We start from the raw sequence: 26,010 nt of genomic DNA, 5'->3' as shown, positions 1-26,010 counted from the left end.
TAGACTAAACTAATTCAATGATACATAAGTGGCTCCATTATTTTTCGTAAAAATATCTAAATCATTAATAAATCATTGACAAACAAGAATAAAAGCTTGGGAGATAAAGTATATCCTTGTCTCACACCCACTTGAGACGTAACCAATCTAGATGATTTTCCCGTAACTTTCACGACAAATTTCACCCTCCGATACCTATCTGCTATTATTGCTATAAAGTAAGATGGTAAACCTACTTCTAACAGACTTTCTATTAACAACCTCCTATTTACCGAGTAAAACGCCCTTTTCAGGTATAAAAAGGCTACGTATAGCCGATAATATTTTTCCCTCTAGCATATTTCCTTCTCAGAATATTTAAAGTAAAAATATGGACAACAGTACTGAATTTTGTTCTGAATCCCACTTGCATCGGGCTAAGTATTTCCTCCTTATCTAACCAAACTCGTAGCCTAAATTCCATTATCTTACAAAACAATTTGTTTACCACATTTCCTATAAAGACCTAAAGTTCTCTTGTAAATTTCTATTACCTTTTTTAAAAAGATGCAGTGCTACTGAAGTGTCCCATGAGCAAGGCCAACAAGCTTTCTCCGCTATGAATGAGAAAATTGCGGCCAACATGGGCATCAAAGTTGTCCTTCCTAACCTAAGGGCCTTTGTAGTTATCCCATCTATTCCCGGAGACGAATTACCATTCATCTTTTTTTATCTGTTCCCCAATTTCTTGTTGTGATACAGGCCTAATTAAATTATAGTCATTCTGTCTTAAAGGATATGTCGCCGTCCCTTGACCTAACTCTATATCATCTGACCCATTTGACTTATTCGCCCTGGTATATTCTGAATCCCTATTTTTAAAATAATCTGGCCACGTCTCAACTGGTGGGACCTCTCTTCTTGTTCCTGGGTCCTGCATTGAAGATTTAACTACCGACCAGAGCTCTCTAGGGATATTCAAACCGTAGCCTCTCTTAATTTCCTCATTAATCATTACCTGTCTCTCTCTCTTTTTAACTCTTTTAACCCTATTATAATCTAACCTCACTTTCCTATATTCAGCTAGCCTTCTCAGATTTAAAAGGTCAGTTGATATAAGTAGCCTGAAAACCTTAATCACCTCCTCCCTTTTCTACCTACATTCTTCATCGACATTCTTCAACACAGGACTCTGTAGACACCACTACCTAGTATAGGGTCCGTTTTATCCTTTCCCGAGTTGAAAAAATGTTCAACTTTTTGTTCAGTTTTGAAAGAAACAGAGAGATTATGTTTTTTTAAATTTTTCCAAGTTTGTCGCTGAGTTTCGAGACGTATGGTAACGTAGTGAAAGTTTTTTTCTCAATTGCCAGTGTAACTAAATCAAGGGGGACGGGCTCCCTATTTTCCTGTTTTATCTTTTTTAATCGGCTATCTATTATATTTTCAATGAGGTTAATTGGGTAGCCATTGCAGAATAGAATATCTTTAACATAATCTAACTCGGATTTTACATGATTACGTGAACATATTTTTAGAACCCTGTCGACTAAAGAAATTACTACCCCTCTTTTTACACAAGGAGGGTGATTTGACGAGAAACGTAGACACCGATCATTATGGGTCGGCTTTCTATGTATAGAAAAATCAAGGCTAGGAATATTTTTTATAATTAAAACATCCAAGAAAGGGAGCTTTCCTGAATCTTACAGTTCTATTGTAAATTGAAGATTTGAATCAAAAGAATTCAAATGTGCCAAGATTTATTATTTCTTTTCTTTGTTTTCATACGTCATGCATAGCCAGTATGGTCTCAGAACGTATTTACGTCAGGATTACGGGGAGCATTTGACCAATATTGTTTTAGACTTTTAAATTGTGTTAAAAAACACGCAAATCTTATTGGTCGATTCAATTTCTTAGAAACTAGCAAAAGAAATCGAATTCTTCCTTCTTTTTTACGTTACAATTTACACTTAGGTACACAATCTGAAGGCCCGTTCAGCCAGAGGATGGGTTTCAAAACTCTAACACATATTTTAAAAGACCATAGACTCAAAAGATATGTCCTTAGTAATAAAATATCTAATTTCAAATCTTTATTACATCAGACTTTATCCGTTCCGAATTTTCTCCAAATTTTAAATATCTCACAAAGGTCCTTCCGACACGTTTTTAATTAAGTGAAAACTCGCTTATCAGAAAAATTTTCAAAACTCGAATTTCAACATTTTCAACAAACACGGATTTTCCTTCCTAGATTTTGTCCTGGCTCTCCTTTGGAAAATCTATCCTCCAAGGTTTTCATACCCAAAGAGCTAAGTATTCTATCAAATGGACCTAAATTTGCAATGGCTCAGACATACGTAAATAAATCATTAATTATTACGAGTGTGGAGTCCGGTATTTTTAGCTCTCATGGTGAAGTTGAAAATACAGACCTACTAAGAGGAGAAATAGTAAAGAGTTTTCTTGATTATAAGCCGTCATTGTCGCTTACAACTCAATCAAAGGAAGAAATTAAAATCCTCCAAAACTTGAAAAAAGATAAAAATACAGTAATTACAAGAGCGGACAAAGGAAACACAGTTGTGATTATGGATTCTGCAGATTATCAAAATAAAATAAATACCTTTTTATTGGATAAAAATACTTATAAAGAAATAAAAACTGATCACACAGATAAATACACCAAGCAGTTGAGAAAAGAATTAGAAATTTTAAAATACAATAGACTAATCACCCCTCAAATGTACAGAAAATTTTACCCAAAAGGTTGTTCAACCCCAAAATTTTATTTTCTACCCAAAATTCATAAGAAGGATACTCCGTTACGTCCTATTGTAGCATGTTATAGCTCTCCAGCGACAGGAGTAAGAAAATTCTTACCTACAATTTTCAAGTCTCTTCTAACAACACAGAAATCTTAAATAAAAAATTCCATAGATCTTGTTGAGAAGCTGAAAAATCATAGTATAACAAAAAAAACTATCTTATCTAGTTTTGATGCAAATTCCATGTACACTTCATGCGATGTCCATAAATGTGTATAGGCCTTACAAAGAAAATTACAGGAAAATTCTACTTGGTCGGATTATAAAACCTTGGAAATTGACACAACAATGACGCGTGTACGTCTTTGCAACAAGTTCTCTTTATATTTTATGTTTCGAGAAAAAATTTTCCTTCAGGTCAAGGGCCTACCCATGGGCACTGTTTTGTCTCCTTTTTTGGCAAACTTCTACATAGATTTCATAGAACCGTCTGCTTTGAATAGTTTCCCCTTAAAACACTCTCTCTGGTTTAGTTTCGTTGATGATATTCTTGCTGTTTGGGAGCATGGTCAGGACCCTCTAAAAGATTTTTTTGGCACATTTGAATTCTTTTGATTCGAATCTTCAATTTACAATAGAACTGGAAGATTCAGGAAAGCTCCCTTTCTTGGATGTTTTAATTACAAAAAATATTCCTAACCTTGATTTTTCTATATATAGAAAGCCGACCCATAATGATCTGTATCTACATTTCTCGTCAAATCACCCTCCTTGTGTAAAAAGAGGGGTAGTAATTTCTTTAGTTGACAGGGTTCTAAAAATATGTTCACGTAATCATGTAAAATCCGAGTTAGATTATGTTAAAGATATTCTATTCTGCAATGGCTACCGAATCAACCTCATTGAAAATATAATAGATAGACGATTAAAAAAGATAAAACAGGAAAATAGGGAGCCCGTCCCCCTTGATTCAGTTACACTGGCAATTGAGAAAAAATTTTCACTACATTACCATACGTCTCGAAACTCAGCGACAAACTTGGAAAAATTTAAAAAAAACCCTAGTCTCTCTGTTTCTTTTAAAACCGAACAAATAGTTGAACATTTTTTCAACTCGGGAAAGGATAAAACGGACCCTATACTAGGTAGTGGTGTCTACAGAGTCCCGTGTTCATTTGGAAAATTTTACATTGGAAGGACCCATCAACAACTAGGGGAACGAATGCAAGAACACAAAATTTCAATAGATAAGTCCCTGAGATTGGAAAATAAAAATGACAACTTTTATTCAGCTCTGGCCCAGCATATATACGAAAATCCTGACCATTTAGTTCCTTTTGAAGAGGCAATTTTAATATCTACCGTAAATGGCCTACAGCAACCTTTTAAAGAGGCAATTGAGATATAAAAAAAATATAAATAGAAATTTGGCTATAAATAGAGAAACGGGAGATATTTCCTTAAGCCCAATTTATAATAATTTAATATTAAAAGACTCTATGAATATTTTCGCCCAGTCTAATTTAAGACCACCTCTCCGCATATCTAATGAAAACCGAAATTGTAGACAGGCGAAATCTGTTGCAAGGCAAAGGATACTTATTCAATCTAATTGGTAACTTCTCTTTCATTGATTTCAAGATGGTTTTTGTTGTTTCATTCAGTGTCTTTTTTCCTCTCGTGCAGTTCACTTAAAAAGGTTAGATTTTGCTGTTGTTTCTTCTTTGTTTCTTTTTTTCCTCTTTCTTTTTCTTTTGAGCACTGAGGACGACTTGGCGGAGGTCCTTGTTGAAATATTTGCTTGTTTTTCATATTTTGTTACTGGCTGATAAAATCCTCGTTTTTCACCTATTTGTTTTTTCTCTTTTCATTTATCATTTCTTTTCTTTGTTTTCATACGTCATGCATAACCAGTATGGTCTCAAAACGTATTTACTATCATATACAAAAATCTTATCCACCACGAAAAGTCTCAAACCCCTCCGCTTTGCGTAAAAATGTCCTTCCGTACGGGCGGCTTCCAAAATTGGTATCAACTTACTGCGCGCCAATAAATCTGAAGAAATGTAGTCTGGGGCTAGTGTCAAACGGAACCTTCTGAAAAGTACCGCTGAAGCAAATAGAGATTTTTTTAATTCCATCGACGCTAATTTAATGACGACTAGTCCGACTTTCTGGTTTGACAGTAAGCGAAAAACATCTTTAATATCCGTCTGCATAAACCTGGTGTCTCTTACAATTTCATTTAAGCATCTAAGAATGTCCTCTTTTTGGCTAGAACCTCTTATCTCTGGGTCAAAATTGTAGAGGATCACATTACACCTTTTTTGATACGCCTTAAATCTATCCATTGTCTTTTATTCTTTGCAACTTCCATTTTTAGCTCACAAACTTTTGCAACTGAATTTTCCGACCTTTCTTCCACTTCGCAAATTCCTTGCTCAGAGATTCCGAGATTGAAGAAAACTCCACAGATAATTTTTATACCTTTTCGCACAGGGGCTCAAGTTTTTTAAGCTCTATTGACATTTCACTTAATTTCTTTAAAATCTGTAACTGGACTTCTGCCGTTTTCGTCATTTTGATAGTAATTACTAGCTACTGAAAATAGAAAGGCGTACCTGTTTAAGAGTCAATATTCATTATTCAAAGGCAAAAATAAGTTCAATCAAGAAAACTTGCCATACAGGTTTGTTATAGCTTCCATTGAAAAGATTCTGGTTGAACTTGTTGTGCAATCTAACTAAGTCCGATTATGAGAAATCCGTAGGGAATCAAATTTTCTCTTACCGTAAAATGAGATTAAATCCAATAGAGGTGTTTTCAGCATGAACTCTCAAACGAGACTGATGATATAGTATGTTTTGATTCTGTTTGGCACCCGTTAAAGATTTTAATGAAAGGGATACTCGGATAAACCTCAGAGAGGGCTCATTTGATTGGAAATCGAAAGTTCTAGTTTTAAGAGTCAAATGAGATCAGAGGTCAGCTAGTCAGCCCACGCCCTTTTTTCCCCAAAACAACCTTACAAATTTTGAGATAGTCATTTTTTTAAATAGTTCAAAAGTCAGACAACAAAAAATCTGGTGTCGACACCCCCCCCCCCCTTCCCCAGGGTCCGGGGGCAGGCATTGTAAGTTATGTGTATAGGGCTTACATGGCTCTTATGAAAAGAATTCTCGTAGAAACTTCAGAGAGAGCTGATTTGATTGGAAACTGAAAGTCCTAGTTCAATTTATAAGAGTCAATGGCGATCCGAGGGCAACTAGCCCCTCCAAACCCTTTTTTACCAAACCGATCCGATAGAAATTTGAGATAGCCATTTTTTTTAAATAGTTCAAAAGTCCAGAAAGGGACTTTTATGGAAGGAATGCTCGTATAAACTTCGGAGAGTTTATTCTATTTCTCCACTATTTAAGATTCAAAAGAGATCCGAGGGTAACTAGCCACTCTCCCTAGTCTTTTTTTCTCGAAATTTATCCGGTACAAATTTAGAGATAGGCATTTTTAAAAACAGCTCAAAACTCAGATGAGAAAAACTCCAGAGTAAGTTACGCACTTCTCCAATTGTTTGCATATGGTATTTGTTATTGAGAGAGGTGGACATGTTTGACCTTAGCGTCCAATCAAAAAGGAATAAGGGCCTCCAGGTGAAGCTTTCAGAGAGGATTGAGGGGAGTATTGAACTGAATCAAAACACATTACGTGAAGGTGGGCTTTCAAAAGGGCATAATTCAAGCATGACAGAAGGTATTTACAACTTTCAGGAAACGATAAGGATGATGATCAATTGAACATCCTTTTAATCATTGGACAAGATTGGACAAGGCAAGAAATGACTTTTAGAAAATTTTCACTTTCTGCATAAAATATGTGACAAGAGGGTATACCAAACCCTTTTGGTGTTTTCAGGTTTATTGTCATGGGGTTTTTAGTGCAAGTTTATGGCTAACAAAGAATTTTTAGTCCATTTCTACCCCGTAGTCTTAACAGTCTAACTAATTGCGAGGGATAGCCCTCTTTTGAAAATTGTGTAAACTGCACCACACATTGCACATCGAAGTTAAATATGTCATGAACTGAGGAGCTGGTAGCGCCCCAAGGTGTTCACCCGATGTCAAAGAGTGGATATATCCCTAGTTGATTGTCTTTATCAGACCTCCCGCGCAAGACTACAATTGTTTAAGAGTTGCCAAGCAACTACTGTTGAGTGTTGATTCACCCATATCTATTGGTAGATATATTCTGAATTACGTAAATTGGTAAGTTATTACACACTTTTGATATTTGGTAGTGAAAAAAGTTAACTGCTGCTTAAACTTAAGGCTTTAGCTATTAATTAAAGGGGTACCACTATTATTGTAACTAGCAGTATTTGCTGTCTCAGTTTTCAGGATATGGATCAAGTAATTATGCTGAGAACAATTAATAGTGTCAATTTCGGATGAAAAATTGAATAGTCTTTAAGTTTTAATGGTTCGTAAAAGATTGGTGAATTTCATATTTCCTAGGCATCGTGAAGAATATCTAATTAATAATTTGGTCCAAATCGGGTCAGTTTAAAAAAAAAAAATTATGTAAAATTTTACTTTAACTGTATATTCTTACTTGAAACTTTACTTAAAATTAAAGACCTAAGTTGTGTTTTCAGGCACCGAGTTTGAAGCGTATTTTGAGCGGGTTTGACAAAAATCGTTTTCAGAATCTCGTTGTTTAACCCAGCCAAACCTTAACGAATTTTCATCTTAAAAGTTTCGAGCAGGTTGAAAGTTTCGAGCAGGTTCTTCAAAACTGTAACGTGCCAGAATAACATGGTTGAACACGGGTTCTGTGAAGACCCAAACCCGTGTTAAACACGGCACTTATAACGATAATCTGCACATCCCGTGTCGAACTCTGTGTTGGATGTGGGTGGGCTGAAAACGGAGCTCAAGGTATTTTTGTATATGATGTTTTGTTTCATCTATAAAAGTGAAATGTTACCATCATTTATTAGAGCCGAACCTTTGGTTAAAACACTAATTTATCATTTTTCCAATGCTGGAGACTGATAATAGTATCAAATGTATTTTATTTAGTGTTATGATATTATTATTAATACAGTGAATATTACGTACTAAAATCAATTAAAATAACGAAAGTAAAACAGTTCAAAATAGGGATGATACCTTTTTATTGAAAGTGAATAGATATAAAATTATTTAACTAGATATTTCGAACACATATACATTGTTCATCATCAGCAGTAAAACTAAAAGTCTTCAAAGTCATCTACAATTAAAATAAATTTTAATCTTTCTCTCCACACTGATGGTCAGCATTTGAATAAACTGATTCTGTACACATCATAAAAGCCACCTTGAAGCTGAAAAATATAATAAATAAAAAGATAACAGTGAGAAATGAAACCCTTCGCTCTCAAAATCAAAGAACTGGTTGGCCAAAGTTTAACTCATTGGGCTACAATGAGGTAATGGAAGAATTTGAATTAATGTTCTTAATACATTGCTTCTTTGCTAAAATCCTTTCGATGCACAATTTTGAAAAGTGAAAGATGGCAGTTCAAACAAACAAAGCAGAAGAGAAAACGCATATTTTCTAAGGATGATGGGCGTACTCAGTTGAAAAGCAGGACTAAAAAGTCATGTAGTCCAAAAAAATAAAAGGTTCATAAAATATTTACTTTGAAGTTTCATTTTTTTAACGGCCACTGGGTCATTGTTTATGCAGGGGAGGGGTTGCCTCAAAAGTGTATTTTTTATGTCCAAATTGTTTAACTCTTCATGAGCCTTCAGAAAATTATGGAGGGACACTTTTTTTTTTGGGGGGGGGGGGAAGAGGTAGAAATTCACTAATTGCCCTTCGTTTTGACTAAACCCGAATGCGGGTGCTGAGAACTCGTTTTAATAGCAACATAAATGCGCAAAAAAAGGAGTTTGGACAGCAATATTCGACTGCTCAAGCACAAGGGACATTGAATTGGAATAAGAAGTATACTTAAACCACTGTAAAACCTTAGCGCAGAAAGCAGGGGGCTGAGGAAGTACCATCACTCCTCATTAGTGGAATAATTTCTGTTCGTTTTAAGTTTTAATTCTGCCCTTTACTGTCACTTAAAACAGTTCTTTTTTATATTTAATATCGGGAGAGAGTGTACGAAAACTGTAATTCAAAGGTATTGAATTGTTTCTAAGTAATAAAACATATGACGCTACACAAAAAGGCCGATGTATGCCAGTTTGTGCCGCAAATTAAAAATGTTGTTTCGATTAGGACCGAAACACTGCGATATGAAATTTGTAAGACAGCCAATTGTTTTAAAGTATAAAAAAAGACTATTTATATGATTGCCAAGTTATAGAGGCCATACTCCCCCATGGTGGCGCATTTTATTTGAACATGTGTGCAGTCTGTACAAAGTGCAGAGTTATAACAAATCCTGTATACAGTAATACTGGCCAGTTTTAAAGCATTGAGTAGAGTTCTATGACATCAATGAAATAATAAAAAAAAGTTTTTCAACTGATAGTAAGGCGCAATATTAAAACTTAAAACGAACAGAAACTATTCACCCCTGGAGGGAGTTCACCCCTCGTCAACACCTCGTTCTTTACGCCAAAGTTCGAATTTTGTTCCAGTTCTATAAGAATGACCCCTGAATCACAAAGGCCGCTAATTTGAGTCAATAGATCTTTTGAAAGTACTAAAAAACCTTTAATGTAAAGAGCGAGGTATTGACGAGGGGGCGAACCCACTCATATCGTAATAATTTCTGTTTGTTTTAATTTTTAATGTTGCTCCTTACTTTCAGTTGAAAATACTCCTTTTCTTCATTTAATTTCTGATTGTTTTTCAAATAATTCTGGGAAATCTGGCGCCACCTTCATGAAAAATTCCCTTCCCCCATGGAAATCCTCCATTTAAAGATCCTCCTACGTAACCGACGAAAGCAAGTGGATTTTTGTGGGTTGGGAGAGGGAAGTGCTAAAGTCCAAAACGACAAGTTTTGACCTGCATTTTGGAAATTTTCGTGAGGAGTACTTCTCATCTAAATAGGGGTTGCAATTATTACCTAGATTTCTTCCCTTTGCCTGGATATATTTCAACTGAGCTTGCAAAGGCACGTTGACACTATTACAGCTCCATTCTGATATGGTCAGTACAATGTCTCGGTGGAAAACTAAAGCTTTAGAACACCAACGAATTGTAATGGAAAGCCTGAACTTCCGGATGAAGATTGGAGATTTGAGGGGAGCAGGAGCGTAATTTGCTATAGGGCAGGGGGTGGGGGTGCAACTTCCCCCTCCAAACCTAATTGTGCCCCTCAGACCTCAGTTTGCCCCCCCCCAGTTGAAATTTATTTTCTACGAAAAATACTATCAAAACTAAAATAAGTTCACAAAATTCAAGTATCCAGAGAAAAAGATCAGTTTTCTTTAGTATACCTTTGCCTTCATGGTAGTATATGGATCGTTTTTCAGTTTTTACTGTCATTTTCACTTGATTTGGGAAAATTGGCTCCAAATTTGCCCACCCCCCATCCAGATTTTGACGAAATTACGCCACTGGAGGGGAGCGCTAGTCTCTTTTACGCTTAGGAAGATCGTAGTACAAGAAAGAGAATAGCCTCGACATAGGTCCGAATAGGTCTAAGAAACATAATTCTCGAAGTAATGTCACACAGCAGTTATACTTTAGCATAAAGAATAAAGAGCTAAGAAAGACTACATCCTCTCCTGATGTTTGACATAAAAAATGTACACAAATTAAATGAATGCAAATAAATACAAAAAAGCTTCAAATAGAGAGAAAGCTCAAAACTTTATAAAATGATCATAAATTATCCCTTTAATGGAAGAGACTCGAGGCCCTTCAACGCCTCATTTTTTATAGCAAGTCTTAACAGTGCTTTCTGGAAGTATTTTTGAATGCAGCAAGTACAATCAGTCGGTAATTTCTATGGGCTTATTTACCTGTTATCAGTTTTGGTAACTTTACTTTTAAAATACCTACATCTAAATAAGCCGTTTCATTCTAGAAGTAATGTGAGAAAAAAAAATGTGAGCACAAGAAACTGATTTGTGATAAACTCATTGTAATAAAAATTCACTCATAGAAGATGAATAAGAAGATTTACAATAAACAATTTTGCATTGCTCTTTTATCGGAACAACCATTCTTGGAGCTTTGAGATGCAAAAACTGACGTTTGAAAAAAACAGTTTTTATACAAAATATTTGTTGTGGGGTTCTGATTGGGCATGGCAGCCCTCTTGTAAAAAAAGAGGATAATTTCTGTTTGTTTTAATCTATAATATTGTTCTTTATTTTCATTTGGAAGTTTTGCGTCTTTTTATCTAATGGAACTAAGACACTTGTTCAATTAAAAAAAGAAAAAAATAATACAAAAAGGTGATAGTTAAGTGCTGACCAAATAAAAGATTCATGTCAATACCAGACAGAGAAAACTAGGCCAGAGACATTTTTGACAAATTTCTTTTAAGTTGTTGTATATCAAAACTCTATTAGTATTTGCATCAAATTGTATTACCTAACAGCATTTTATACTTACAAGATTTATTTTTGCATAGCACAGACAATGTCACGCCTCCGAGAGATCCTTGGGAAAACTCAAAATATGGGTGATAGTAAGCAGAATCAAGTGGAAGCAATTTATCTTAGCCCTGACCCTGAAGAAGGGAAAAACATATCATCCAAAGAACTATGGAGTCATTCAAAAATCGTTAAAGTAGCTGGACCGCTAAAAAAAATGACAGCAACCCAATCGCATCATGAAGCATATTTAAAGAAGGTGAGCGAAAAACTAGAGAAAGAAAGAACGAGACAGAAACAAAATGAAAGTCGACCTTCTTCTCTTGCTGAAAATGAGCGTTTATCTAGACGAAGCAGTGTTAGCAGCATAGCTTCTGTTGTTTCTTCCTTAGATAGCTCACCTAAACATTCAGGAAGATCTACACCTAGGCGCAGGAATAGTGGGTTCACAAAATTATTTGGAAATCTCCTGGTAGAACCTACTTCAGAGAATTTCTTGTGTATGCGGAAAACGGCAACAACCGTAACAGGGGCAGTAAAATTTGGTGTACTTCCTGACAAACATGACAACAATGACGAAGTCAGTGAAAAGAGCACGGCTGGTCTTAGCTGGAGTAGCAGTGATGAAGATGAATTTTGCGATGGTGCTAGCTTACAAAGTAGTCGCCCACCAAGCAGAGCTGGAAGAACAAATTCAGGCACCAGGTCACCTAATGGATCAATTGTTGTCAATGAAGACAATCTCCCAATATTTAATCCAGATCTTCCTCCACAAGGACTTTCAAATTTGTCAAGCCCTGATAGAATTATCTCGAGAGACAGTCGACCCAGTTCTATAGGCAGTAGGAGATCGTCACTTTTGCCAAAAATTTTAGCCCTTAGTCCATGGAACACAGGTTCTCCAGGAAGCAGTAGTTCAAAACTATCGTCCCCCATTCCTCTAGTGCCACAACTACAGGCACTGAACAGACGAGTTAGATCGATGCTAGGCTCCGTTAGCTCCATCTTAGATGGTTACTCGAAAGAACAAACTTTCCATAAGGAAGGAACTACAAATTTACGTGTATGCGATACGAAATTAATTGCCATGAAAAGAAGAAGAAAGGTGTCAAATATTGCACGAGCACAAGAATTCAGGGTCAAGGAACAAAAGGCTATTGAAACAAAAAGTAATGCATTACCCACGGATGGCCTTAAACAAGATACTCTATGCATTGAAGATGATTACAAATCAGAGAACCAAAATAAATGCAATTCGAACAAAAACGACATTAGGCGAAGAAAACTGGTTGTTAACGGTATAACAAGTAACGAAAGAACTCTGGTGAAAGAAACGTCGAACAAACATAATCATGTGAAAGGACAGGAGGACAAAAAACAAACCATAAATAAATCTCAAGACAAAAATTCTGCTAAGGGTAATAATAATCATGATAGCTTTTCCACAGGCACTAAAAATAAGAACCCATTCACTGCAAAGTCTTTTCTCAAAAAGGAGGACCAGAGCAGCTGGTCAGCAGCAAAAGGTCCAATGATTACAGTCAGTACTTCAACAACCAGAGCAAGCCGGAAAGGGCTTTCACTTCCTCCTAAAACGCTTGATCTCTCCAAGCTGCAGTTTCCTAATGCCAAGCGCCCGGTTGTCCCAGACTCTGAGCGAGAGCAGTTCATCGACAAGGACAGGGCCTCATCCGTGCTTATAGGTGATACTGACATAAAAACAACTATAGCTAGACAACTTAGAACCGAAAAAGGGCGTTATGTGATGCCCCAAGAATCACCACTCAACATCTACATTTCTCAAGCTGAATATGAGCTACGTGTTGGAGGCTTAGAAGCTGCAAGGCAGCTGTTAGATAAGGTAATTTTTATCTAGATTTAAAGCTAGAGGTGATTTGTCTTGTGAATGGTCATATAGATGTATTATCAGATTGTATACTTCTTTTTTTTGGCAATATATATTTTAAAACGAAGATTTGTTAATTTTAAAATAGTAATAAATAGAAGATTTGTTTAACGAGGAAAAACAAGCCATAATTTTACAGATATAGCTATTCTACGATCCTTTTTTCTACTTTTGGACATCCTTTTTAGAATTAAGCAGCTTTTACCATTCCGAATGTGTCATCTTGTATTTAGTGTCAGATAAGTGGTGTCAGACGATAAAATTAATCTATAAATACAACAGTAATTAAATGCTTGGTATACATAACATTTTCTGGCTATTTCGCTAAAATTGTTTCCAAGATTAATATCACGATTTACAACTGTGCAATTTTGACTCCTCATTACTCTACACCTGCCACGCATGTAAATTTTGAAAAACGGCTAAGCGTACGTAAAACTGTATTCCCTAAGTTGAAGTGCATTTGTGCCAACGACATGCTGAAAAAGGGAATTTTTTTTATGGGGATACCTTTAAACTTGTGAATAACGGACACTCCAAGCAATTCATTTTTTAATTACAGAAAATAAAAAGCAGCATCTCCTCACGGCCGGAAGTTACTCCCATTTACTAGAAGAAATTTCAGTTTGTGATGTCAGTTGTTTTTTTTTTTTTTTTTTTTTTTTTTTTTTTTTTTTTTTTTTTTTTTTTTTTTAAGACTTGTCAAAGGAGCAACTATAGATGCCTCCTAAACTTTAATAGTTTTCTATTCAGAAGCAGCACTCTAGCGTTGCCTTGGTGAAGAGCGATTTTTTTTTTAAATTAATACAGTTTATTTTTTCCCTGGCCTCTTTGTTTAAAAGCTGACGGTCTTAGAAACTAAAGAGGGGCTCATTTGATTAGAACTAAAAAGTTCCAAAGCTCTTTACAAGGGTCAGAAGTGATTACAGGGCAAACAGTCAACCTACTGCACCTATTTTTGTTAACCCAAAAACCTTGTATTCCAGCCGTCTTCCCCGGATGTTCAATCCAAATTGCGAAAGCAATCTTTTTTCTAGAATTATGTGAATATACTTATGTTAATAACTTTATATAAGTAACTAAGGTCTGATAAATTACGCATGCACGTAAAAATCAATAATGAGATGGTAAGATCAGTAATGTTGTCAAATCCCCGGGGTTTAGACAAAAAGAATATTTCTATGTTTTCTTTTTTACATTACTCCAAAACTTTAAAAGAGCTCATTTCCGAATTATCAGAAGTGAATTTTCGATTCAAATACGTAATTAAATAAAAAACAAATTTTTTCAACTGCAAGTAAGGAGCGACATTAAAACTTAAAACGAACAGAAATTATTCCGTATATGAAAGGGGTTGTTCCCCTTTCAATGCATCGCTATTTACACTAAAGTTTGACCTTTTCTCACAGCTCTACTTTTTAAAACAATAAAAAACTTTAGTGTAAAAACTTTAGCGTTTTTTTCACTTGCAGTTAAAAAAAACGTTTTTGAATTAATGCATTTTTTCATTTTAGCTGACCGCACATGAATAATTAAAACGAAACTTGCATTTTTTTGTTGCTAAATGGCATTCTCATTGTTTTGAATGGACGATTTTGATAAAAATAATGGAATGGGGGAGGAGGCCTAGCTGCCCTCCAATTTTTAGTTACTTAAAAGTGTAACTAGATTTTTTTACGAACATTTTTGTTAGTAATAAACATACGTACCTTAAAATTTAACTTATGTAACGAACCTTTTATATTTGTGTATTTTTATTACGTACAAGAGGGATTTCGCCCCGTCGTCAATGCCTCACTCTTTACACTAAAGCTTGAATTTTGTCCCAAATCCTTAAGAATGACCCCTGAATCACAAAGGTCGTAGAATAAACAGTTGAAACTACTAAAAATGCTTTAGCGTAAAGAGCAAGGTATTGTGGAGGAGAGGGACCCCCATATACTCCTAATATTTTAAGTTCGTTTTAAGTTTTAATGCTGCTCATTACTTCCAGTTGATATAAATTTTTTATTTTCTCATTGTTTTTTTAAATAATGCTAGAAAATCCTGCGCCCCCTTCATGGAAATTCTCTTCCCTCATGATAAATTCCTCCATGGAAAGATCCTCCCATGTAACCCCCTAACCACCCAAGGCGAAAAAGTCCCCCTGAAAACTTCTGTACACTTCATAATAACCATTACTATGTGTAAACGTCAAAGTTTTTAACTTTCAGCCCCTTCCTCTGGGACTGTGGGGGATTAAGTCGTCCCCAAAGAAATAGTCAATAGGTTTTTGACCACGCTGAACAGAAAGGCTGTCTAAAAATTTTGATCCGGTGACTTTGGAAAAAAATGAGCATGGGAGGGGGCTAAGGTACACTCCGATGTTTTCGGCCACTTAAAAAGGGCACTAGAACTTTGATTTCCATTAGAAAGGGTCCTATCGCGACATTCTAGGACCACTACGTCGATACGATCACCCCGGGGGAATAAAAACAAACAAACAAACAAACAAACACGCATTCACGATACGTCTTCTGGCAAAAAATACAAAATTCCACATTTTTGTAAATAGGAGCTTGAAACTTCTACTGTAGGGTTTTCAGATACACTGAATCTGATGATGTGATTTTCATTAAGATTCTATGACTTTTTGTGTGAGTTTTCCCCTATTTTCTAAAATAGGGTAAATTTTCTCAGGCTCGTAACTTTTGATGGGTATGACTAAACCTGATGAAACTTATATACTTGAAGTCAGCATTAAAATTCAATTCTTTTGATGTAACTATTGGCATCAAAATTCCGTTGTTTAGAGTTTCGATTAATATTGAGCCGGGTCGCAACTTATTACAGTTCGTCACCACGAACTGTTTGATAGCCAAGTGTCAGCTAAGAGGAACTTTTTTTGCCTATTTGCTAAGGTTGATGAATTAATTTTCCATTTTCTAGCATGAATTTTGACGACCTTATTTCTGATTATTGCTTTCATCTTTTAGTGTGTATTCTTAACATGAACTATGAGGACCTTTTTTTTTAAAAAAAATTGTGTGAATCTGCTAAGCTATATGGCATAAATCTTTTGATGACAGTAACTACTCTACTATCAGTTCCAACAAATCAGTGCAATGCCAAGTAGCCTGAGGCCGATATGGCCGCACATGCTCCTCTTCCACCCCGGTGTAATCAGGGCTCCATTCTTTACCCTAGAAAGTAGGGTAGAGTAACTTTCTACAGAAAGTAGCCTTCTACTTACAACAAGTCATAAATACTGTTAATAAACGAAAACGCTAAGATGACGAAGATAAACGCGAAAATGACTAAGATGAATTTTTAACACAGTTACAAGAGCGAATAGACAGGATTCCAATTGTTATTTTCAACCAAATTTTAATGGCTAATTTTAATCAATAAGAAAATGTCACATAAGTATACTTTTTGTTTACTGTTATTAATTTTTTGCCATGTCCCAGTCTTTTATTGTGTGGTTTGAATAGTTAGTTTTTGTTATATTTAAATGATTTCGTTCTCTCTCTCTCTCTCTCTCTCTCTCTCTCTCTCTCTCTCTCTCTCTCTCTCACTCTCTCTCTCCTTCTGCCTCTTTCCTTTCTTTTCTCCTTTCTATGAGTAAATGTTTAGATAGCACTTGTTTAAATGTTTAATAGTTCAATTTTCTGATATTTTAATGTTAAAAGTTTTGTTACGTGGTCACCCTCCTTCACAGGCCACGTAGTTTTGGAGGAATATGCGATTGTCTTTACTGAATGATTTTTGTTATTTTTGATTGAAATATTTTGAGTGTATTTTGGTTTATTAGAGTGTCTGAGGATGAGGGTTGTAATTGAGCAAACGTCTGAAAGGAATGTGTACTAAACAGTTATGTAAGCTCCTCCGTCTAGAGGCTAAACATAGAGACTTACGGTTGAGGGGATAGTTTGTTAAGGTGTGTAGGTGTCAAAATTTATTATGGATGTTATTCTGCAAGCCAGCTTTGACCTCTACTCAACCTTTGTTTAATTGTATTATTTATATATTATATTATGCCTAAATTATTAATTTAATAACTACATTATTTGTATATTATTTGTAAAAATATATTATTCATAAAAATAAAAATTTTGAAATTAATTAAAAAATAAACAAAATTATTATTTATATGTAATATTACACAAATCACATTATTTATAAATATTTTCCTTATAAATTATATTACTTATAATTATTTATAAAAGGTAAAAAATGAGTTCTTTTTAAAGTAAATAAATTTCCAAATATGAATTACACCACTTTACCCTAGGCCTTAGAAATTCAACCAGGAGATAAGGTGGCGCTAGTTGCTCGAAGTAGATGTAAACTACAACTTGGAGATATTCCTGGCTCCCTGGAAGACGTTGACAAGGCCCTGGAAGCTGACCCGTATTATATCAAAGGTATAGCTTCATTTTTACAGTTTGAATCTGAAAGAATAATTAAAACCTAATACGCTTCTTACGCTTGAACAGAAAATTTAAAAAAAAGAAATAAATAAGAAAAGCAGTTTATACGAAGATGTCATTTTCACTATCCTCCATTTACTTTAGTAAGAATAAAATAGAGCATTTTTTATCTAAGCAAAAATATATCCATACCAGCTCGACAGACAGTGCACATGCCTAGTGCCGTAAATAAGGACTGCATATAGCACACAAATGCCGACAAAAGTCCCTTCATACTAATACATTTGGTTAGAAAAAAACACGCACACACAGGACTACCCTCCTACAGATCTAACTTCCAGATAATTATCAACAACCACTTCGACAGTCATTTTTTTCACAACGATCACAGATTTATGCTGGATTTGTGCTTCAGATAAGGCCATAAATATTAATTGAAATACTCTTGATCCGTGGGAAGATCATCATTGGTACCATTCACAGTAGTGACACTTGGTACAGATAGCAAAGAATCATACAAGACTTAGACAAAAGTTTAATATTTTAGATTGACGAGGAAGGTACTCTAGATAACTGGTCAGTACCAAACTAGGTCACTATTGACTGGGTTGATACCAAAGATCAAGGTTAACGCTGGTTCTTTCATCTGACATTATATACTGAAAATTGGTTTTCTCAGTAAATTATGGGGTCAGAAATATTGAAGATTTGATTCACCGACTCAAGAAGGGAAGCAAAGAAAATGTTTCTTGAATCGGACGAAAACTTATTCAAGTTCCAGATCAAAATCAAAATATGCATAGATGTCTTTCTTATTCGCCTTGGACATTACTTACAAGCTCTCTGACCTATCTTAATAGTTTCTGTTAGGTACGGTATGCTCTTAAAGTGTTGATTGGGTCTTATGGGCTAATGAAACCACCTCAGTGTTTATTGGCAAACGTAAAAAGATGACCTATCTCTATGACCTATCTGACCTATCCTAATAGTTCCTGTTAGGTACGGTATGTTCTTAAAGTTTTGATCGGCTCTTATGGGCCAATGTAAACAGCCTCAGTGCTGATTGGCAAATGTAAAAAGATGGGTAAGAGTCGACTTGGACAAGATACATTTTATAAACAAAAAAATTAAATAATTCACTGGTGATCGTCTTTTATGAAGAGACTTGTTTTTTGTATTTTCCTTCGACTTAAATTCACTGGTAATATCAGATGTGTTCAAAAGCGTTTACTCACGATAATACCTAGAGGGAAACCCCATGGACTCCCAGAACGGTAATTCATGTCTCAATAGCCTTAATGTGGGCTGTCCAGTTTTTTCCGGTATTTTTTACCGTCCTCTGTTATTTATCTGTGTACTTCATGCATTGTCTGTGATCTTTCCAAGCTAATTTTTTTAAGTTGTTTATCCATTTCTATAGTATCACCTTATAGAGCTGCGACAAGTTTGTAAAAATGCTTCCGTTGGGTAACGCCCAAAAAGCATAAATAAATTTGTCCAAAGAGTATGGAGAACTTGCAACAATGCCTCTAGCGTTTGGTATTTCATACCAAAGACTAGAGAGAACTTGCAACAATGCCTCTAGCGTTTGGTATTTCATACCAAAGAGTATGGAGAACTTGCAACGATGCCTCTAGCGTTTGGTATTTCATACCAAACAGTAAGGAGAACTTGCAACAATGCCTCTAGCGTTTGGTATTTCATACCAAAGAGTATGGAGAACTTGCAACAATGCCTCTAGCGTTTGATATTTAATACCAAAGAGTATGGTGAACTTGCAACAATGCCTCTAGCGTTTTGTATTTCATACCAAAGAGTATGGAGAACTTGCAACAATGCCTCTAGAGTTTGGTATTTCATACCAAAGAGTATGGAGAACTTGCAACAATGCCTCTAGCGTTTGGTATTTCATACCAAAGAGTATGGAGAACTTGCAACAATGCCTCTAGCGTTTGGTATTTCATACCAAAGAGTATGGAGAACTTGCAACAATGCCTCTAGCGTTTGGTATTTCATACCAAAGTGTATGGTGAACTTGCAACAATGCCTCTAGCGTTTGGTATTTCATAACAAAGAGTATGGAGAACTTGCAACAATGCCTCTAGCGTTTGGTATTTCATACCAAAGAGTATGGCGAACTTGCAACAATGCCTCTAGCGTTTGGTATTTCATACCAAAGAGTATGGAGAACTTGCAACAATGCCTCTAGCGTTTGATATTTCATACCAAAGAGTATGGTGAACTTGCAACAATGCCTCTAGCGTTTTGTATTTCATACCAAAGAGTATGGAGAACTTGCAACAATGCCTCTAGCGTTTGGTATTTCATACCAAAGAGTATGGTGAACTTGCAACAATGCCTCTAGCGTTTGGTATTTCATACCAAAGAGTATGGAGAACTTGCAACAACGCCTCTATCGTTTGTTATTTCATACCAAAGAGTATAGTGAACTTGCAACAATGCCTCTAGCGTTTGGTATTTCATACCAAAGAGTATGGAGAACTTGCAACAATGCCTCTAGCGTTAGGTATTTCATACCAAAGAGTATGGTGAACTTGCAACAATGCCTCTAGCGTTTTGTATTTCATACCAAAGAGTATGGAGAACTTGCAACAATGCCTCTAGCGTTTGGTATTTCATACCAAAGAGTATGGTGAACTTGCAACAATGCCTCTAGCGTTTGGTATTTCATACCAAAGAGTATGGAGAACTTGCAACAATGCCTCTAGCGTTTGGTATTTCATACCAAAGAGTATGGAGAACTTGCAACGATGCCTCTAGCGTTTGGTATTTCATACCAGAGAGTATGGAGAACTTGCAACAATGCCTCTAGCGTTTGGTATTTCATACCAAAGAGTATGGTGAACTTGCAACAATGCCTCTAGCGTTTTGTATTTCATACCAAAGAGTATGGAGAACTTGCAACGATGCCTCTAGCGTTTGGTATTTCATACCAAAGAGTATGGTGAACTTGCAACAATGCCTCTAGCGTTTGGTATTTTATACCAAAGAGTATGGAGAACTTGCAACAATGCCTCTAGCGTTTGGTATTACATACCAAAGAGTATGGAGAACTTGCAACAATGCCTCTAGCGTTTGGTATTTCATACCAAAGAGTATGGTGAACTTGCGACAATGCCTCTAGCGTTTTGTATTTCATAACAAAGAGTATGGAGAACTTGCAACAATGCCTCTAGCGTTTGATATTCCATACCAAAGAGTATGGCGAACTTGCAACAATGCCTCTAGCGTTTGGTATTTTATACCAAAGAGTATGGAGAACTTGCAACAATGCCTCTAGCGTTTGATATTTCATACCAAAGAGTATGGTGAACTTGCAACAATGCCTCTAGCGTTTGGTATTTCATACCAAAGAGTATGGAGAACTTGCAACAATGCCTCTAGCGTTTGGTATTTCATACCAAAGAGTATGGTGAACTTGCAACAATGCCTCTAGCGTTTGGTATTTCATACCAAAGAGTATGGAGAACTTGCAACAATGCCTCTAGCGTTTGGTATTTCATACCAAAGAGTATGGTGAACTTGCAACAATGCCTCTAGCGTTTGGTATTTCATACCAAAGAGTATGGAGAACTTGCAACAATGCCTCTAGCGTTTGGTATTTCATACCAAAGAGTATGGTGAACTTGCAACAATGCCTCTAGCGTTTGGTATTTCATACCAAAGAGTATGGAGAACTTGCAACAATGCCTCTAGCGTTTGGTATTTCATACCAAAGAGTATGGAGAACTTGCAACAATGCCTCTAGCGTTTGGTATTTCATACCAAAGAGTATGGTGAACTTGCAACAATGCCTCTAGCGTTTTGTATTTCATACCAAAGAGTATGGAGAACTTGCAACGATGCCTCTAGCGTTTGGTATTTCATACCAAAGAGTATGGTGAACTTGCAACGATGCCTCTAGCGTTTGGTGTTTCTTTGCATTTTCTCTGTGCAAAAATAGGGTAAAATCAATGTAATTACCATAATTGGTAAAATTTGTTTTGTAGCAAGTGTCTAATCTCAGTTTAAGAAACAAAAAGAATTATCAAGCTTGAAAAAAAAAAAACAAAATACGCTAAGCGGTAGATGGCATTGGGGTTTTTCTTTTAAAACCAGCGCCAATTTTCACTCTTACAATTTACCAGCAATCTGAATTCAATGAAGGAAAATCAGTGAACCTTCATCGTTTCTGTTACTGAGGTAATATATAAAATGTGCCTGTTTCTGTTCCTTCAATCTAACTCGAACTGCCGTCCCTGCTGCATCTATTTCTTTTCTCTCTACCATTTAAATCTATAAACATTTTACCAGTACATTTTCATTGCTTTTTATTTCGCTCCCTTTTGCCCTTGATTTTTCATCTTGCCTTTGGTTGTTTTGTTTCCTTTCCCCCCTAACTATCGTTTTTTTTGTTGTTACAGACAACTGGAATAGTAGAGTTTTTTTTTGTGTTTTTTTTTTGTTTTTTTTTTTGTTGTTGTTGTTGTCATTGTTACATAAGTATACAAATATACTTGTTGCTATAGACTTTACACAGTTATTTCCAGAGAGGGGGATGGAGCGATAAATCCATATTTTTCTTGGCAAAAAAGTGTAGCGAAGATTTGAAAATTGCCTTTGATAGGATACTGTACATTTTTCTGTATATAACAGAAGTTTGGAATCTGTATATTTTTGGTCTCTAAGTGGACAAGGGTGTAATCAAAATTTCCAAAATCATAATCTCTTTTTATCTTTAGCATTGCATCAAAAGGGGGAAGCCCTTTTTGAGAACGGAGATTTTGAAAATGCTTTGGTTTACTACCAGACAGGACGTCAGTACAGACCTGAAATGGAATGTTTTATTCGTGGAATCAAAAAGGCTCAACAAGCAATAGAAGCTGCACTTGGAATTGGGCGTAAGTTTTTTCTAACAAATGAGCTTTTTTCTGAGTTTTAATGTAAAAAATTCAAATAGTGTTCCATCGTTAACCTCTTTGAACTATTTACGCCAAATTTGAGAAGTGTTTATAGTAAATGTCATCCCCAGTTACACGTTTATTTTCCTTGCCATTTCCAACCTCTTATGCGTTGAAAAAATGATATCAAACAGTTCGTGGTAACGGACTGTAGTAAGGAGCGACCCGGCTCAATAGTAAACGAAACTCTAAAAAACAGAATTTTGATGCTAATAGATACACCAAAAGAATCAGATTGTTATGTTAATTTTAACTATATAAGTTTCATTAAATTTATCCTTACTCATCAAAAGTTACGAGCCTGAGAAAATTTACCTTGTTTTGAAAAATAGGGGAAAGCACCCACTAAAAGTCATAGGATTGGTTTTTTTTTTTTGCCAGAAGGTAGATCACGGATGTGTTTTCATTTGTTTGTTTGTTTTTCCCCCAGGGGTGATTGTATAGAACCAGTGGTACTAGAATGTCGCGAGAGGGCTCGTTCTTACGGAAATTAAAAGTTCTAGTGCCCTTTTCAAGTAACCAAAAAATTTGGAGGGCACCTAGGCCCCCTCCCACGCACACTATTTCCAAAATACACTGAATGAAAATTTTGAGATATCCATTCTGTTCAGCTTAGTCGAAAACCTAATAAATTTGTCTTTTAGGACGAATTCATCCACCACAATCCCCGGAGGAGGGGCTGCAAGTTACAAACTTTGACCATTGTTTACATATATTAATGGTTATCAGGGGATTTTTTTGTTTCGGGGGGGGGGGGGAATTGAAGAGTGGGAAGGGGTTACGTGGGAGGATCTTTCCATGGAGAAACTTGTCATGGGGGAAGAGAATTTCAATGAAGGGGGCGCAGAATTTTCTAGCATTATTAAAAAAAACAATGAAAAAATAAATGCGAAAAGTTTTTCAACTGAAAGTATGGAGCAGCATTAAAACTTAAAACGAACAGAAATTATTACGCATATGAGAGGTTTGGCTCCTCTTAATACCTCGCTCTTTACGCTAAAGTATTTTTAGTAATTTCAGCTATTTATTCTTCAGCCTGTGTGATTCAGGGGTTAGTCTTAAAGAATTGGGAAAAAATTAAAGCTTTAGCATAAAGAGCGAGGTATTAACGAGGGGGAAAACCCCCTCATATACATAATGAAAATATACGAATATAGAAGTTCGTTATGTAAGTTAATTTGTAAGTTACGTATATTTTTTACTAATAAAAACGTTCGTTAAAACTAAAAATTCTAGTTGCCTTTTTAAGTAACCGAAAAATTGTAGGGCAACTAGGCCTCCTCCCCACCCTTTTTCTCAAAATCGTCTGATCAAAACTAAGAAAAAATCATTTAGCAAAAACAAAAAATTAATACGCAAATTTCGCTTTAATTATTCATTTGCGGAGAGCCAAAATCAAACATGCATTAATTCAAAAACGTTAAGAAATTAAATGAAAAAAAAACAAGTTTTTTAAATGAAATTAAGGAGCAACAATAACACTTAAAACGAACAGAAATTAGTCCGTGTATTAAAGGGGCTGTTCCCTCCTCAACGTCCCTCTCTTTATGTTAAAGTTATTTACTCTTTATAAAGTAGAATTGAGAGAAAAAGTCCAATTTTACCGTAAAGAGCGGGACAAGAAGGAGGGAACAGTCCCTTTAATATACGGAGTAATTTCTGTTCGTTTTAAGTTTTAATGTTGCTCCTTACTTTCAGTTAAAAAACTTGTTTTTTTTTATTTAATTCATACAGAGTTGAGATCCATACGAGGATTAGATTTCTCAGAAAAAGAAAAAAGAAATACAAATTTTGGGATCAATTTCGACTATCAATAAATACTAAAATATCAATAAATAATTAAAAAACATCATTTACAAATATTTTGGTTATATCTTTTTACAATAATCTTTTAGATTTATCTACACTGCACCAATCAACCTCCATAGACAATAATTGTGGGCAGAGGTAAAGTAAAATAGACCCCTAGATTTTATTGTGCTTCCTTGATTTTGAAATATATCTTTTTGGTATTTTCACTGAAAAAATCAACAAAGAAGTGCAAGCTTCCTCCCCCTTAACTAATTGTTTAAAGACAAGGTTTTTATCTTCATTAAAAAAAGAACTTAAAAAATCCCTGTTCCCCTACTGCATTTCCGCAAATTAGAACCCGCTATCTCTGTGGCAAAACTGACCTACACATGCATAATCTTTGAACCCAATTCTGCAACAGCTAAATGATGTGTGCACATGACATTATAATACTCCAAATGTGCTACAGGTTCGCTTGTAGGCCTTTTAGATAGTAACACGTAGTTTCAAGGTGCCAAATTTTCTGCTCCTTAAAAGAAATTAGCCGATTTAAAGCAGAATCTATTAAGGTAAATGCTCAGCACTCAAACACGTAAGCAATCAAAAAAAATCTTCATCTTCATGCCCGGACGTCTGTACTGAAAACCAGCAATGTATCTTCGTTTTTAACTTTGTTGATTTCAATTTTATCGAGACAATACAATTAGCTTCTGAAAGTGTCAGCTACTTATCAAACAGTTCGTGGTAACGAACTGTAGTAACGAGCGACCCGGCTCAATAGTAACCAAAACTCTAAAAAATGGAATTTTGATACCAATAGCTACATCAAAAGAATCGCATCTTAATGCTGATTTTAAACATATAAGTTTCATCAAGTTTAATCTTACCTATCAAAAGTTACGAGCCTGAGAAAATTTGCCTTATTTTAGAAAATAGGGGGAAACAACCCCTAAAAGTCATAGAATCATAACGAAAATCACACCATCAGATTCAGTGTATCAGAGAACCATATTGTAGAAGTTTCAAGCTCCTTTGTACAAAAATGTGGAATTCTGTATTTTTGCCAGAAGGCAGATCACGGATGCGTGTTTATTTGTTTTTTTTTTTGTTGTTTTTTTCCCAGGGGTGATCGTATCGACCCAGTGGTTCTAGAATCTTGCAATAGGGCTCATTCTAACGGAGATGAAAAGTTCTAGTGCCCTTTTTAAGTGACCAAAAAAATTAGAGAGCACCTAGGCCACCTCCCACGCTAATTATTTTCCCAGAGTCACCGGATCAAAATTCCGAGATAGCCATTCTATTCAGCGTAGTAAAAAAAAACTTAAAACTATGTCTTTGGGGACGACTTTCTCCTCCACAGTCCCCATGGGAGGGGCCACAATTTACAAACTTTGACCAGTGCTTACATGTAGTAATGGTTATTTGGCAGTGTACAGACGTTTTCTGGGGGATTTTTAGGTTAAGGAGGGTGGATTGAGAAGAGGGGGATATGTCGGGGGAACTTTCCTTGGAGGAATTTGTCACGGAGGAAGAAAAGTTTCATAAAGGGAGCGCAGGATTTTCTAGCATTATTTGAAAAAAAAAACAATGAAAAAAAAAATATGAAAAAGTTTTTTCAACTGAAAGTAAGGAGAA

At 35.6% G+C, this 26,010-nt stretch overlaps 1 protein-coding gene and 1 long non-coding RNA gene across 5 annotated transcripts in view; one reads left to right on the top strand and one right to left on the bottom strand.

The window, feature by feature from the left end:
- LOC136031402 (uncharacterized) overlaps positions 1-26,010 on the top strand; it is a 91,937-nt gene that overhangs the window by 18,864 nt on the left and 47,063 nt on the right. For 2 of the 4 annotated variants that reach the window (XM_065710946.1, XM_065710944.1), the window contains exons 1-4: positions 6,947-7,015; positions 11,344-13,166; positions 17,485-17,617; positions 22,366-22,524. In XM_065710946.1, the coding sequence (XP_065567018.1) occupies positions 11,352-13,166; positions 17,485-17,617; positions 22,366-22,524 (2,107 nt within the window). In that variant the 5' untranslated portion in view covers positions 6,947-7,015; positions 11,344-11,351. Of the gene's footprint in view, positions 1-4,430; positions 4,453-6,946; positions 7,016-11,343; positions 13,167-17,484; positions 17,618-22,365; positions 22,525-26,010 lie in introns of those variants that run through there. The other 2 variants (XM_065710945.1, XM_065710947.1) reach the window with 2 other exon arrangements.
- LOC136031403 (uncharacterized) overlaps positions 7,918-26,010 on the bottom strand; it is a 69,436-nt gene continuing 51,343 nt past the window's right edge. Inside the window, exon 3 of the long non-coding RNA XR_010618504.1 lies at positions 7,918-8,118. This is a non-coding gene — a long non-coding RNA (uncharacterized LOC136031403). The remainder of the gene's footprint in view (positions 8,119-26,010) is intronic.

This window comes from Artemia franciscana, chromosome 9 (assembly GCF_032884065.1).
Source record: "Artemia franciscana chromosome 9, ASM3288406v1, whole genome shotgun sequence".
Classification (NCBI taxonomy): domain Eukaryota; kingdom Metazoa; phylum Arthropoda; class Branchiopoda; order Anostraca; family Artemiidae; genus Artemia; species Artemia franciscana.
This window is presented reverse-complemented; position numbering and strand designations above follow the sequence as displayed.